This window comes from Salminus brasiliensis, chromosome 3 (genome assembly GCF_030463535.1).
Source record: "Salminus brasiliensis chromosome 3, fSalBra1.hap2, whole genome shotgun sequence".
NCBI classification, from domain to species: domain Eukaryota; kingdom Metazoa; phylum Chordata; class Actinopteri; order Characiformes; family Bryconidae; genus Salminus; species Salminus brasiliensis.
The window spans coordinates 24,307,589-24,324,416 of record NC_132880.1 but is presented as its reverse complement, the minus strand read 5'-3'; the positions used below and the strand labels follow the sequence as shown (position 1 = coordinate 24,324,416).

General features: G+C 41.0%; 1 protein-coding gene across 1 annotated transcript in view; it reads left to right on the top strand.

Annotated features, from left to right (window-relative positions):
* Nucleotides 1-12,432: 12,432 nt before the first annotated feature.
* zfpm2b (zinc finger protein, FOG family member 2b) overlaps nt 12,433-16,828 on the top strand; it is a 67,152-nt gene continuing 62,756 nt past the window's right edge. Inside the window, exon 1 of the mRNA XM_072674700.1 lies at nt 12,433-12,478. Coding sequence (XP_072530801.1) covers nt 12,439-12,478 — 40 coding nt within the window. The 5' untranslated portion in view covers nt 12,433-12,438. The remainder of the gene's footprint in view (nt 12,479-16,828) is intronic.

The following is a 16,828-nucleotide window of genomic DNA, read 5'->3' as shown; positions in this document are numbered from 1 at the left end:
TACAGTACAGCCTCCACACCGCAGAGTTAGTGTTACAGACTGTTACAACTGAGGCCAAGTCACAGAGAGACCTAGCCAGGCTAAAGTGCAGCTTCCACACTGCTGGATTGGTGTTACACACTGTTACGACTAGGACCAAACCACAGTAAGAGCTAGCCAGGCTAAAGTACAGCTTCCACACTGCTGGGTTAGTGTTACACACTGTTACAACTAAAACCAGGCCACAGTGAGAGCTACAGTACAGCCTCCACACCACAGAGTTAGTGTTACAGACTGTTAAACTGAGGCCAAGTCACAGTGAGAGCTAGCCAGGCTAAAGTGCAGCTTCCACACTGCTGGATTAGTGTTACACACTGTTACGACTAGGACCAAAGCACAGTGAGAGCTAGCCAGGCTAAAGTACAGCTTCCACACTGCTGGGTTAGTGTTACACACTGTTACAACTAAGACCAAGTCACAGTAAGAGCTAGCCAGGCTACAGTACAGCCTCCACACTGCGGGGTTAGTGTTATACACTGTTACAACTAAGGCAGAAGTAAAAATGAGACCTCACACATCCACAGCAGATCATTTTTTGGACCAAGACTAAGCATCCTAGTAAAAAAGGACTCAAGTATGCTACATGTTATTATGCTGCAGTGCACTAAAGTGTAGTTGTAGCCACATTAATAAAGTGCTAAAAAAGACAACTGCATTACCATCATATGCTGAGTATATTAAAATGTTTACTAAAATATACATTAAATATATTTACATTAAGACATTCAATCCAGTCTCCAGTCCTAGAATTTGGTCTCACTGGAGGTTAAGGGATCAGTTAATGCAACTGATTGACCACGTACTGTCATAACTACCTCCAGAACTGGAACATGGATTGACAATTATCATCTTCACAAATGACGATGCCATCATTTTGCATTAGTAGCTGTTATGGCATTTAGACAACATGACACCGCACTCAGCTGCAGAGAAAGTGCAGAGAAATCACTGCTTATTTACCAATGGAAACCAAATAAACTCAATTATTATACGCTGATATAACAAGATCTGTAAAATGATCATAAATTCACCAAAACAAAACAGTTGTGTAATATTGTCAGGTCCTTGGTATCGCACCCTCCCCCGGGGCAATTCCGAGCCGCCGCCCACAGGCCCAAATAAGGACTTCTGTCCGTTTTCGTTCATGTGATTCATGTTCATTTGTATTCATGGGTTCGATTCAGTGTCTCGTTTCATGTTCATTTGGTTCATGAGTCACACCTGGGACTGGGGGGTATTTAAGGAGCCTCGACACCGCCATTCGGTGCCGAGAATTGTATCGTTTGGGACCTTGAGGTTGTCCAAGAGGTTCCCCGTACTGTTTAGAGGTGTGTTGAGGCCAGCTTCTGCTCAGTGTTCTCATTCAGGAGCAGGTCCCCCTGCTATCCACATTATCTGCGAGGCTCGCTCGCTCACGGCCCGGATTCTCTAGTTACCCACGTCCCAGATAGGCGACCCACGCTTACGGTAGCCGTTTTTGCTCAGTAGCTGGTCCCCCAGCTCTCCCCCCTTAGTCATTTTAATGCTGTTTGAGCGCAGTTTACGTTAACCCCTGTTTAGCCCAGGCTCTGCCTGAAGGATTCCTTTCTGGTCCCCTTTTGGTTTTCCCCCTGGCGCTAGCCACTCGCGCCAGCTCAACTCCCAGTCCCAGGTGCGTTTTTGGTTTGCCCTCTTGTTTGCCACGTTTGTGTTGTGTTTGTGTTTGTACCCCTTAGTTGCTGCATTGTTTGCCTCGTTTTATCCTTTTATGTATCCTTGGTCTTTGTTAATAAATCGCCTTGCTTTGAAACCATCTCTGCGAGTGTTTGTCCTATCTTGGTCTGGCCTAGCATGCCATGACAAATATGTGGGATAAATCCAGTTTCACATCAAACAGGCATCATTTACTTTGGTAAAAACAACATTTAGGATTACAGTACACTTACAGAATATTATGTGACATTTCAGGTGTGGCTTAAGTGAATTACTGTAGTAGTTGATTTTAATACACTTTGCAAAAATGTACAGAATGTATTGAAGTATATTAAATTTCATAGTAATTAATTTATTACAAATACTATATATAGAGTGGGGAAAAAAAGTATTTAGTCAGTCACCAATTGTGCAAGTTCTCCCACTTAAAAAAATGAGAGGCCTGTAATTGACAGCATAGGTAGACCTCAACTATGAGAGACAAAATGAGAAAAACAAATTCTGAAAATCACATTGTCTGATTTTTAAAGAATTTATTTGCAAATAATGGTGGAAAATAAGTATTTGGTCACCTACAAACAAGCAAGATTTCTGGCTGTCACAGACCTGTAACTTCTTTAAGAGGCTTCTCTGTCCTCCACTCATTACCTGTATTAATGGCACCTGTTTGAACTCGTTAACAGTATAAAAGACACCTGCCCACAACCTCAAACAGTCACACTCCAAACTCCACTATGGTGAAGACCAAAGAGCTGTCGAAGGACACCAGAAACAAAATTGTAGACCTGCACCAGGCTGGGAAGACTGAATCTGCAATAGGCAAGCAGCTTGGTGTGAAGAAATCTACTGTGGGAGCAATAATCAGAAAATGGGAGACCTACAAGACCACTGCTAATCTCCCTCGATCAGGGGCTCCACGCAAGATCTCAGCCTGTGGGGTCAAAATGATCACAAGAACGGTGAGCAAAAATCCCAGAACCACACGGGGGGACCTAGTGACAGACCTGCAGAAAGCTGGGACCAACGTTACAAAGGCTACCGTCAGTAACACACTACGCCGCCAGGGACTCAGATCTTGCAGTGCCAGATGTGTTCCCCTGCTTAAGCCAGTACATATCCGGGCGCGTCTGAAGTTTGCTAGAGAGCATTTGGATGTTCCGGAAGAGTTTTGGAAGAATGTCTTATGGTCAGATGAAACCAAAGTAGAACTGTTTGGTACAAACACAACTCGAGTTGCATCCAAAGAACACCATACCAACTGTGAAGCATGGGGGTGGCAACATCATGCTTTGGGGCTGTTTCTCTGCGAAGGGATTAGGACGACTGGTCCGTGTACATGAAAGAATGAATGTGGCCATGTATTGTGAGATTTTGAGTGCAAACCTCCTTCCATCAGCAAGGGCATTGAAGATGAAACGTGGCTGGGCCTTTCAGCATGACAATGATCCCAAGCACACTGCCAGGGCAACAAAGGAGTGGCTTCGTAAGAAGCATTTCAAGGTCCTGGAGTGACCTAGCCAGTCTAGCCAGTCTAGAAAACCTTTGGAGGGAGTTGAAAGTCTGTGTTGCCCGCCGACAGCCCCAAAACATCACTGCTCTAGAGGAGATCTGCATGGAGGAATGGGCCAACATACCAGCAACGGTGTGTGCCAACCTTGTGAAGACTTACAGAAAACGTTTGACCTCTGTCATTGCCAACAAAGGATATATAACAAAGTATTGAGATGAACTTTTGTTATTGACCAAATACTTATTTTCCACCATTATTTACAAATAAATTCTTCAAAAATCAGACAATGTGATTTTCTGATTTTTTTTTTCTCATTTTGTCTCTCATAGTTGAAGTGTACCTATGATGTCAATTACAGGCCTCCCTCATCTTTTTAAGTGGGAGAACTTGCACAATTGGTGACTGACTAAATACTTTTTTTTACTTTACTTTACTTTTACATATATATATATATATATATATATATATATATATATATATATATATGTATACTTTTTTAAGTGTGATCAAAGTTAGCTTGCAGGCATTTGATGAAAGCTTAATATTTCTGTATTTTAACATATTTTAAGTAAGTAAGTAAATTTGCTAGTATGATTACAATAACATCTGCAAACAAATCTGAGTATGTTTTAAATATAATTAAGTGCACTTTTATTAAATGTACCGTAGATATGTCTAATAAATAAATTAAATAAAACTGTGTTTGATAGGACTGATATTTTGGTGTTCTGCTTTGTAGTGTAAAATAAACTTGTTGGAATTCGCCTCTTTTTACTGATCATATTTATGTGGACGCAGATAGCTGTATGTGTTCGTGCTGGAAAGCTCATCTGCTTCAAAAAACATGAACTTTATTGAATTCATTGTTTTTTATGGATCAGCTTCTTAGTCTATTACAGTTAACCCTGGCAATGGGGACCTTTCAACATGTGTACTATCTGCTTTCTCCATAGATTTGCTGATAAAAGGTCAGAGATGAGACTATGTTTGCATTACCATGTGTAGAAAAGAATATAATAAAGATTAATCTGCTCAAATCGTATTAACCCCCTCTGCCCTACATTCTATTTGCCAAAATTTTAGGGGTTTAGCGAACAAGCAGGTCTAGATCTGGGTTTCGATCTTGTGATGACCCGAAAAGTGTGACTGTGACACAAGCGTGTCATTTTTGTGAGTGCTGGTGGATGGAGAGTCTCCTCAGTCTGTTCGCTCCCACTCCCGCTTCCTCCTGTTTGACTCAGGCCTCCACTTCCTTACCTCGGCTTTCTGTCGGGCGCATCTGTTTCCTGTTTAATTGAATCGACCCCTTTGGAGTTCCATACACACGCTGTACGCACAAAACGTGTGTAAGACTACAGAAGTAAACATCAGAGGTGGGAGGAAGCCGCATTTTCTATTCAGCTTATCACCAAAGTAACATATGTCCAAGTAATATGCCTCCAATTTAAAGGGAGGGATCGCCATTGTGTCCGTAACACCCCTCGCAGACAATGCTCATGTAGAACAGTTGAAAACACAACAAATCCAGCTGACTGGCCTCATAGTTAATACAAAGAAAATATAGAAAGCATAAAACACAGACGTGTGTGTTTTTAGGATTGCAAACTAATTCCTCTGCAGAAAAGACAATTAAAGGGCCCAAATCCTATATTTTTGGCCTTAAGGTCCACTTTTAACATTTGTGTTGTTTTGTGCACCAGAATGAATCAGGTTGGAACTGTTACTGTGCCTTTTAGACTGGTCTAGGGGATTGTGCTCCCCTGTTTGAATGACATGTGATGTTGATTTTCTAAATGTAAATCAGTGAAGAAATGTTCCACATGAAACTTAATAATACATATTTCAATATTTATACATATTACATTTTTGTAAATATTATATTTTAGACACTATTTATTTAGAAATAACTGAAAATTCTGTTATTTGTTTTACTTTATTATTTATTTACTATTTTCTTTTCTTTTCTTTTTTTCTTTCCAATATGATGATTATTATTATTATTATTATTATTATTATATTTTTCTTTCTTCTTTCTCTTCTTCTTCTTCTTCTTATTATTATTATTAATAATAATCTCCGTTACTATCTGTTTTCTTTTATGTATTAGGTAGTTTTTATTTTTATTATATATCTTTTTTTTGACAATTTAAAAAAACTTATTATTTTCATTGCACTATTACTTATGTACATTCTGCTTTGTTGTGTTTGACTTTATTATTGTTTTATATTATTATTATGATTATTATTGTTATGTATTTCTGTGTAGTTTTATGTATTTGGACATTTTTATTTATTTTATCTTGATATTTACAGTTTTTCATGATGAATGGACCAATAGAAATGCTTCATGCAAAAAAAACAAACTTTTTACACTCACTTCCATTTTCACTTCCAAGTTTTACATAAGGCTTGTGTGAGACAGTGACAATGTGATATGTGCCACAATCTGTTTGTTCTTTCTGAATATCTAATCAAACAGTGATTGTATATTAAAATGCAAAAAAATTAACCTGACTGGGGCGCCTAACCTTTTTTTCATATGTATGTAAATTAGCTTTGCTCTAGTTGGTATTGTCCCTCCTTTAAAAAGTGTTACAGACTGAAAAACTCCAGAGATCCAGAGTGAAGGCTAAAGTGCTATAGGCTGAACTGGTGAATTCAGGCAAATGTTCGTCACAACAGTAAATTCTGTTGTTCGGTTCAGTTTTTTTGTACATTTCTACAAGTGAATCTAGTGAATGTTTCTTTACACTCGATGTAAAAAGGGTTCTTGTATTCATAACGATGGTGGAACCCCTTTTGGTGCTGTATATAGAACTGTTTTACTGTTTTTAAAGATGCGATTAATAATAATCGACAAAAGTTTTCCACCAATGTGAACAGGCAAATTTAAGACACTAAAAAAGCCAAATTAAGCATCCATATATTATATATCCATATATCCGAACCATCGCCTTTACTAAAGAACCCTTAAAAAACTATTTTTTTAAGAGTAAACTTTTTTTTAAACAGATGCTATTTACACTGGTACACTTTAATAATGAACAGACCAATAGAAATGCTCCAAAATGACTCAGAAATGGAATTATCTTTGTATTGACTTTTATTTGAAGTTCCAGTAAATTTTAGATATACAAGGTTTTGTTCCAACAGCAGTCAAATACAGTGTACATGGACCCAGTGTTTACATACTACATAAAAAAAGAAGAAAATTTGGATTTCAACGATAAGGGGCTCTTTAAAGCACCGGCGAGGAATTGTCACATGACCATAGAGCTGATTTATTTCCTTTTCCCTTTCCGCACACATTGATAGCAGACAGGTGCTGAAAGGGTCGCGGAGATCATGTTTTGCCAATTTATTTTATCAAATGAACTAAAAATGAACTTCAAATACATCTAGCGCCCGAGGCAAAAACATATGCAAAACTTAACGCAGGCCTCATCCCATCCCATTTCACGCTATAATTGTATCAGATATTTCTTCAAGGGTCTTCACAAACGTGGAGGTGATGATGGAAGGTGCAGGGGGCGGAGGGCTTCAAACAAGTCCGATAAAGTAATTGGATGAATTCGTTTTAATTTAGTCTTAACCTCGCTGCTCCAGTCAATCTCCTTGGACAGATGGCGGAATTTCTCCAGCGATGCATGCACTATAATCTCCAGCCCTCCACAACCGCCGGAGCTCGGCTGTGGTCTTCCTCAGCCGCGCGTTGGGCCTGAAGTTTTGCTTCAAAACCATTTCAGTTCAGACTCTGAAGTATCACTCAGGCCCCGTCTACAAGTATCTGGATATATATATATATATATATATATATATATATATATATATATATATATATATATATATATAATAAAACTTTTCAAGTGAAATTTCAGGTGGTTGAGGAACCCCTGTCTTAGTGGTTAGAAAAAGTGCAACTTCCACACCATAAAGGGTTCTCTAAATAATTGCATAGTAGAACCGTGTTTTGTTACCCTGGTTAAAATGTTAAATGTGGTTAAATTAATGAATTTCTTTCCAGTGGTTCAATGGCAATGGTTTTGTTTCCAAAAAATGACTCCCTGAAGAACCATCCACTGAAGCGTTCTCCTTTTTGGTGCATTCGAAATAAGAAGGGTTCTATGTAGTGCTGAAAAAAAGGTGTTGGTAACTTTTTGTTTTTATATAGAACAATCTTTAAAGAAGCATATAGGGAAGAACAAATCCTTATATATATATATAAGGAACCATTTAACCAGACCCTGTATGCCGTTGTACACGTGGCTTCTCATGGTTTAATATAGCCACAGCCAGTTTAAAAATGAATCAAATCTTCAAAATAAAGTCAATCAAAATTGTCTACGTAATTCAGTAGTTCAATGTAAGGAGTCGTCCAGAGAGGGGGTTCGGTGAGACATTGGTTATTGTAGAGAAATTTACTGAGTCAGATTTCTTTACAGTGGTGGTGGTGGTGGTGATGGGAACCAAAGGTCAACAAATATACACAAATATAGTCATTTTATTTACTGTCCAAAACCACCAGTGAACCTACACATGTCTTCAGAGTTGCATATGTAATGTTACTGATGATAAAATAGTAGATAAATCCGAAAGAAGAGGTTTTCTTTGGGGACTACTGCGACATGCTTCTTTTATTTCAGATGCTGTTGCTTTATCTCTCAGCTTGTCTAGAAATGCATGTGAAAAGCTTGCCCTTTAGTGGTGCCTCAAAGCGTGAATTACACTTCCCGACTGTAGGGGGAGCCCAGTGGCAAGAAACACCAATTATCAGGTAATGTTGCTTTAAAAGAGCATTGGTCAAGATTCAGGAAACGCGACCTATAGAAGTTAGGAAGCACTAAACACAACACTGCCTTTCATCCCTGACCATTATCACATTATGCTACACACATACACCAAAAATTCTTGGTCTTGGTATAGCTGTTCCTACTGACTAGCGGACACCAGACTCCTGTGTTAGCATTTTAGCCTGGTTAGCTTCCTGATTGTTAAATTATAAACCTGTAAAGTTCTTTTTAAAGAGCTACCGTGAGCTTATCAGTCACTCCCTGTGTTAGTTTTCAGCACTGTTATCTGCATCTGCCCAATATTACGTATAATTCTCAGCTCAGTGGTACAGATGGATCTATCTCCATTCGTTACATTGCCACAACACACCCGATGTACGATGTACGATGTACTGTATGATCGCCAGCATGAATGGATTTGAACCCTTTCACAAGTGAGTTTTGTCTACCTGTGATTTCCTTTTCTGCAAATGGAAAATTCCTGCATTTTAGGGATGCGCTGTATGTTGTGGAAAGACACATAGGCATTAAACTCTAAAGGAGGCTGGTTCCTTTCACCATCCCCTTTGAACATTTCTCTGGAATGCAGAGCGTTTCACGGTAGACACACTCTGAAGGTGTGATGTAGGACTGCCAATCAGATCAGAGCTAATTTACATATATCATGCTTAAAGAGACAGTTATTTAAAAAGCTTGTTTAATTCTAAAAGATTATGTGAGGTTGGAATATGGTGGAATATTGTGAATTATGGGTGTTTTTAGTATATAAAGACACCCAAACATGGCAAACAAAGTATCACGCTGATATTAGAACTGTAAGATGAGGGTGTACTTTGTTTTTTTTCGGCTCATTAAATAATAATAATTAATAATAATTTAAAAAAAAGGGTTTTCTCTTCCCTAGACGTCGGTTTTTACTCTCTACTGCACGTTGGCTGGGAAAGAAGAGCAGGGGTCACCAAGTATGAGTGTTTTAAAAGCCTGACCTCCGTTTTAAAAGGGATGATTTACTTCACTCCCTCTCCTCCAGGCCTCTGAGCATAATTACATGTTACTTTTTAATTAGAGCGACAAAGCCGAGCGTGTTCGACGAGATGCCATCGCACGGTTCCCGTTTTCACCCTCGTCCTGTGATCGCATGAGCCCGGCTCTTTTGCTAAATGGCGATAAAGCCCCATTTCCACGCTCTCCCATAATTAATCCATCTCCGGCTCCTGCGTTATCGCCTCCCCGAGCCTGAATGGCGGTGGATCCTCTTCCTCACATGGGGCTTTTATTGACGCGCTCCATAAAGGAGAGGTGGAAATCCTTCCATTTGAGTTGCAGATTGTTCTGCAGATCAGCGCCCTGCCAATCTCAGCATCTATAATGTGGCAATGCATGAAAATAAACGCCGCCGTCTGCTGGCAAAGGCATCAGCAATGGAATGATAGCTAGGCTTTGGTGGCATGCATTTTTTTTTCTCGCAGGGTACAGAAATTACCATGTATTTGCATGACATTAAAGACGACTATTCAACACAGAGGAATTTCGCTCGATTCCTAGGCCTATTCAGACCTCAAGTTGGGTTGGAGGATGCTGGACAATATTTAAAAGCCTATATCCAGTTCGCTTCAGTAATATGCAGCGTGGCTGAGGGTTTGAATTTAAAACCGCTCTGCTTTTCCAGATCTGTTTACTGCAACGGAGCTGGGTACGGCTCATGTTCGCAGCTACAACACAAAAACTGTACCTTAATGAAGAAATAGTCTAAGACAAACTGTACCTAGCAACATTGTGTAGCATTTCTCCCCTAAAATAACAGCTTCAAAATCATTGTGAAGCTCCACTGACTGTAATAGCACCTCTATTGTTGCTACTCCGGGCTCATTTATCGACAGTTCACATGCTTCTTTTACTTCAGATGCTGTTTCTTTATCTCTCAGCTTGTCCAGAAATGCATGTGAAAAGCTTGCCCTTTAGTGGTGCCTCAAAGCGTGAATTACACTTCCCGATGGCAAGGGGAGCCCAGTGGCAAGAAACACCAATTAACACATAATGTTGCTTTAAAGGAGCATTGGTCAAGGTCAATTGATTCAGGAAACGCGACCAATAGCAGTTAGGAAGTGCTAAACACAACACTGCTTTTCATCCCTGACCATTATCACAGAGCACGCTTCTAAAATCGTAATCATGCTACACACATACACCAAATATTCGTCTTGGTATAGCTGTTCCGTCTGACTAGCGGACACCAGACTCCTGTGTTAGCATTTTAGCCTGGTTGTTAAATTATAAACCTGTAAACACTTGTGAGAATTTGTCTCGTAAGTGTATTTGCTATACCTTGTTTATGAGTTCTTTTTAAACAGCTACCGTGAGCTTATCAGTCACTCCCTGTGTTAGTCTTTCAGCAATGTTAGTTGCATCTGCCCAATATTACATATGATTCTCAGCTCAGTGGTACAGATGGATCCATCTCCATTCGTTATGTAGAGCCTGTCACTCAAACAGTTCAGTGCATTATACAGATTTACAGTGCAACGTTGCTAATAGGCTCTATGCACACTGCGGGCTGTGATGTATTTTCTTTTAGAGGTTATAGGGGCAGTCCGGCTTCTGGTTTGTGAGAGAACGCCTAGCTGGCTTGCATCAGTGTCATCGCTACGTCACAATGACATATGCTGTTATAATCTCCCGAGAGCAGAGCTTATTTACAGCGAAACCTCACGCAACATTCTGGGACGGCTGTCCCCCTGGCGCATGACCACAGTCTACCAACATCAGGGGCTAATCCCAATCCGGGCGAAGGGGGTATATGATGAAAGGAAGGTTGCTGGCTGCACATTTTGCAAAGAAGCAACAGTGCTGCAGGTGAACTCGCTTTTGGGATGCTAAGAACGCGGCTGATCGTTGGCGTCCATCATAGCTAGTTTCAGTTACTTTCGGATTACTAGTCTTATTTAAAGCCATTCACTCAATTTCCCTCTCTACTCAATTATACTCAAATATATTCAGACCAATCACTGCTAGAAGGAAACCTGTCCAAAATGGGAACTTCACATGAAAATAAAATAATAATAAAGTAATGATTTAATTCACAGTATTTTGGTTATGTGCTTATTGTGGTCCATTTTTCACGAAATCTCCGAAACACGGGGCTAAAATCACCAGCTTAGACTAGTATGAATTCCATGTTCATCTAAAGTGGTCTAAACTTGCTTGGTGTTGGCCTGGTTTGCTGGTATGCTCATTTTTCAAGCAGGGCAGTGTAAAGGGCTGCTGCTTTATTTCTGGATTATGTAAGAAACTAAAAAAGATCAAAATGGAGAATTTCAGAAGGTTTCATCCTGTTAGCCAAGAGATATAAGATTTAGCTTATTGTGGTTATTACTATTAGTACTGGAATACTACTGAGAAACACAGCGGCGCTGGTTCGTCTACATGGATTTCCATTAGTGAATAGCATTTTCCACCAGAGGGCGCTACTCAACATCAACAACAGCAGCCTTTTAACCTACCTGTTATCTAATCACAAGACAAGACAAGACACCCCTATTCACCATTAGTGAATCCGTGCAGTGAACACACACACACACACACACACACACACATACGCATTAGTGATCAAACACACACAGTAACAGTGAGCATACATGCCCGGAGTGGTGGGCAGCTATTGCTTCACCCTGAAGGGCCTTGCTGTCATCAATTGCCTGGAGCTCTAACCACTGAGCCACCACTGCCCCATTATTGGATTTGATTGCATTCAGCCATGCCAAGAGCATCAGTGAGGTCATATACTAATGCGAAAATATTAGTGTTGCCACTCCAGCTCATCCCAAAGGTATTTTAGCAGGGTGACCTTTAGGCTGCGGTTCAGCAGCCGATCTACTGATCAGTGTTTGGGGATCTATGGAGATTATACAAGCTGTGTGTGGCTCTGAACACCCGTGTGAAGAACTTCCGACGTCAAATTAGCCAACAGCCTTCAACAGCCTTCAAACCCACCCCCTTAACTGTTCACTCCGAGCACATGTCCAACCTCAGCCCAGAAGGCCTGCCAGCCTACGGCGCCCCGCGAGGCTCAAACTTCTCGCGTGCAACAAAAAGCAGAGACGGAAAGCGCGCTGTCAGTCAGTCCACGCGCAGCTGAGCCGCCGCGCGGACTACAGGGTCGACCGGGGGGCACAACACTGTCTCACACACACAAACACACTCACACACAGAGAGAGAAGCCAAGAAAGAGACAGCTGGGGGGTTTGGAGGGGGTTTTTGGTGTGTGTGTGTGTGTGTGTACCTCGTGTGTAGCTTAAAGGCAGCGCGGGGCGACTTGTTTAGTTTTGGCGCTGTTTGGATGAATCGGAGCTTCAGCGTGACTCGAGATCTGGATTCAGAGCAGCAGCAGCAGCAGCAGAGGGAGCAGAGATGTCCCGGAGGAAGCAGAGCAAGCCACGCCAGTTCAAACGTGAGTTTTATTTTATTTTTGTTATTAAAAAAAATGATCGATTTCTATACAGACTTGATTGCACTCTTCTAAGCTCGGTGTTTCTCTGTGCTGCGCGCTACATACGCTGATATGAGTGCAAATGCTGCGCGTGAGCTCTGTGTGCACGATATACTTTTGAGTGAATGTGAAAATGCTGTTTTTAAGTACACGTTTATCTTTTGTGAGCTGCTTACAACTGTGCATTTTAACCCTGCAATTATTTCGCTAAGTGCAAGCGTGCAGATATGCACGTGCATATTTAGTGCTTGGTTTCCATCGTGCGAAAAGCTACTGAACGCAAATGCATGCACAGATATTTAGTATAAAACAAATGCAGTAAAACTTTGCAGCCCTTTATTCACTCTTCTTAAACGTGCAAACGATTTTGTTGCACGTGTTTTTTTTTTTGTTTGTTTTTTTTTTGTATGTGCAAACGGGGCAAACGTACTTTTAGTGTTACTATTTTCAACGAATCGCAAGAGGTGTGCAATGATTACTGACATTACTGCGATTCTGCTTGCACGTGCGTTTTAAATTGAGCGATTTACTCATTGCAGTCATTTATAACTCATTTATAAAGTGCCCAGAGACTTTTGTTATAGGAAAAACGATCTCTAGGATTTCTTCTGCGCGTGCTTTTTATATGTTTACAACTACTGTTTGCAAGTGACTTGCTCTCTGAAGCTGCTCAGTTGCACCTTCGTCTTGTTTCTAAGTATTTATCTGAGCTCTGCAGCCGTTTCTCACTTCATACACTCGGTCATTTTCGTGCACGTGCATTCGCAAATTGCAGCTGCTTAGCATGAGCATGCAAACTCGTTATAGACATTTTATAAACTCCATAACATCTGGTTCTACGACAGCTATGTCAACTGTTTACGAGAAGATTTGGAAGGTTTTAAAAAAGCACGTGCATTTGCATTTGCACGTGCGTTGTATTGTGAAAGTGCGGTAAAGTGCAGGACAGCAGCTGAGGGAGATATTTGGCATAAGTGAACTATTCCTGTGAGTTATGCAAGCCTCTGTGGGCGCACATCACTGCAGATGATCAGGGAGCGTTGTGTGGCACGTGGGGTTTATTTACATTCGGATGCATTTCCGAAGCGCCCGAGTGCAAATGCTCAGGTGCACGTGGACTTTATTATTATTATTTATTTATTTATTTTTTTTTTATTTAAATTTTTTTTGAGCTGTTTGTCATTGCAGGCGTTTGCTGCAATGCTCGGGGGTCATTTGACGCACGAGGTTACATGCAGCCAAACGCGAAGCTGCTCGGTGCAGAGATCTCCGTCGCGCGGTGGTTGCTGTTGTGATCATGTGCAGTCGTTTATGAAATTAGCGCACGTGCCCTTTTGTGCGGTAGTTGATGTGAACCGTGCACTGCTGCTCATTACAGACGCCCAGAGTTGTTTGTGCGCGTGAGGTTGACACACACACACACACACACATGCACATGCAACCGCGTGCAGTCGTTTAGCGCTTGTTTATTGCCCGCGTGCGTTATATATAATATATGCTAACGGTTTGATGTTTCTGTTGCATGGGATTTTTATTCGCACTAGTGTGTGTGTGTGTGTGTGTGTTGCATGGTGTAAGTCAGAGCAGCGTGCACAGTTCTGACCTGCAGCCTTAGCTCAGGTTTGCACACTGAATTCCAGGGCTTTAGCAGGGGTGCAGAAACAGTGCAGTAAAAATATGGTTAATATGGTTAAAACGTGTAAATAAAAAATAGTCAAATATTTAATTAATAAATAAGTCATTTGTATAAGTAATTTAATAAGTAATTTGCTGTCAAATACATGCAAAATAATCTATGATTTATAAAAAAAAAAAAAAAAAAGTTGCAGGCGGTCCTGACATTACAGGTGCGTATACACACTTTGAAGCACAGTAATAGTAAACACCTGTAAATCTGCTAAAGAATATATATATATATATATATATATAAAGTATAAAGAGTATGTGGAAATATGTTTTATGAAATATTTCAGAGACCGCCGCAATATTTTTTATTCAAGTTAAAGGTGGATTTAAGGTCGTGTTGTGACTAATACGGATAAAGGAAACTGGAAGCAGGACAGTGTTCAGAGGTAGATGGTTATTACAGAGGACGAAAAGGTCATTACAGGGCGAGTCGTCCTCCTTTCTGTTTTTTTTTTTTCTGTTTTTTTTTCCCCCTCCCTCAAACATATTGCCCCGCTATCTAAACCGCAGCGATTCACGACCCTCTATTTTCATATTTTGCCTATTCCCATTCTCTGGGGTGTCCTCTGCAGCAGAGATAAAGAGCGAGTGCTGAAAGAGCTCCATTAATTTGCCCCGATGACTGCGGCGATAAGGGCAGATAATGGAGCTGATAAGCCTGTGGAAGATATACCATCAGACGCACGATTATTACCATTAGAATTCCAGCCCTGCAATCTGCAGCCGGCTGATAATCCAACACTCCCCCCACCGTCCACCCCCCGCCCCCAGCCCCCAGCCCGGTGTGATAAGACAAAAAAAAAATAGTCAGTCGTCCGCACTGCCTTTATTAGGCCTCCTGGATATTCCGATAATATGGTGATAAATTATGTATTTCTCCACTGCCCCCCCCCCCACTTCTTTTTTTTCTTTGCTCCTATTGAAATCCCTCTCTTTCTCTCTTTCCCTCTGTCTCTCTTTCTCTCTCCCCCATCTCTCTCTCTCTCTTTCAAAGCGATAAGAAGGGTCATTTTGGGTCATCTTTTCTGCTCCCCCCTGCCCCAACCCCCCACAAAGTTCCAAGTAGGGTTTTATTGTAATAAGAGTTTGATCTGAGGAGCTGATAGGAAAGAAGGTGCCTTGGCTCAATGTGTGTGTGTATGTGTGTGTGTGTGTCTCGTTGTCGCTATCAGTTCTACATCACCCCAGTGAGCCGGACCAGCTGTTTTTAAGCTCTTATCAACCAACCCCCTGCCCCCCCCCCCCCTTAAAAACCAAGGGACAGTAAATTTCTGCAGACTGGTGGTTAGTGTGAGGCAGTGTTGCCTAATTTACAGCACTGGGCTACAAATACAGTACAGCCCAACTCTCAGCCGAGTGAACCTGTAAAAGGGGAGGAGCACCTCTCCGTCCTCGCTTCCTCTGTAAACAGTTGTTAGCTTCATACAGGAGGAGTCATTTTTTAAGCCATTTATGTCCATATTGGACATTTTTAGGTTTTTAATTTTTAGGTTTTAGAACTTATACTTTTACTTATTTATACTTTACATCCAGTCACGTGAGACTGCTGACTTTTCATCTTTAAAGGTCCATTTAAGGTATAAGTAAATATCAGGACCAATCAGAATATTGATATTTTAAAGGTTAATATTTTGATCAGTCTAAAATACATAATGATACAAGTACAGAAAGAGGCGGCACGGGGGGGTGCAGCAGGTCCTGTGTGCCACATGGCTTCAGGGCTCTGGGGTTGTGGGTTCGCTACGCTGTATGTCTATGAGGAATTTGGTGTGTTCTCCCTGTGTTTGTGGGGCTTTTCCTCCGGATCTACTGGTTTCCATACATTGTGTGTGTGTGTGTGCATGTGTGTGGTACCCCACGGTGAACCGGTGCCCCATCCAGGGGATATTCCAATGCCTTGCTGGTATTCCGGGCAGGCTCCGGCTCCGGATCCAGAGTGAAACTGACTGCAATCTCTGCAGATGAGTGAATGAGCCTTTATAGAAAGGTCTATAGTATAGTAATACTCATAATAGTCATATTCACTGAACTCAAATCTGAAGGCAGTCAGATTACTGGGGACGCGGCCGAGGCTACCACTCCTACACCCTTTAAAAAGAGAGGGTAGAACCTTGAGGACCTGAAGTTCCGTTCATATGCCCAAATGGTTGGTCTGGTTGTACGGATCTTCATATGCAAGGGAAAACGGCTTTTTTCAAGCACTAGACACATAGAAGCTGTTGGTTGAAGACACTTTTGTTACTTTTGTGAAGGTCGAAAGAACCCTTTCCCCCTTTTTTGAGCACTATAGAACCTGTTTTGCTTAGAATTTGTAATGTAAGAATAATTTAGTCAGGTTCATTTACATAGTGTACATACAGTAATAGAGTAATACGCCCGGACATGTAAGGGATCAATTCCTACATATGTTAAGAACGTAATGGTTCTCCGCTCTGATATATTCTATGGTTCTATGGTCCTTTTAAATAAGCAGCTGTTCTTTACACTGAACTATAGTAAAAGTCAGTATTGGCAGTGTTAGATCATGTAGATATAATTACATAATCAATCACCTAATCCAGTTTGTCTGCATGGTCAGGGTCATCTGTTCATTTTAGTGGGTTTTGACCTCAAAATCTAAATCTG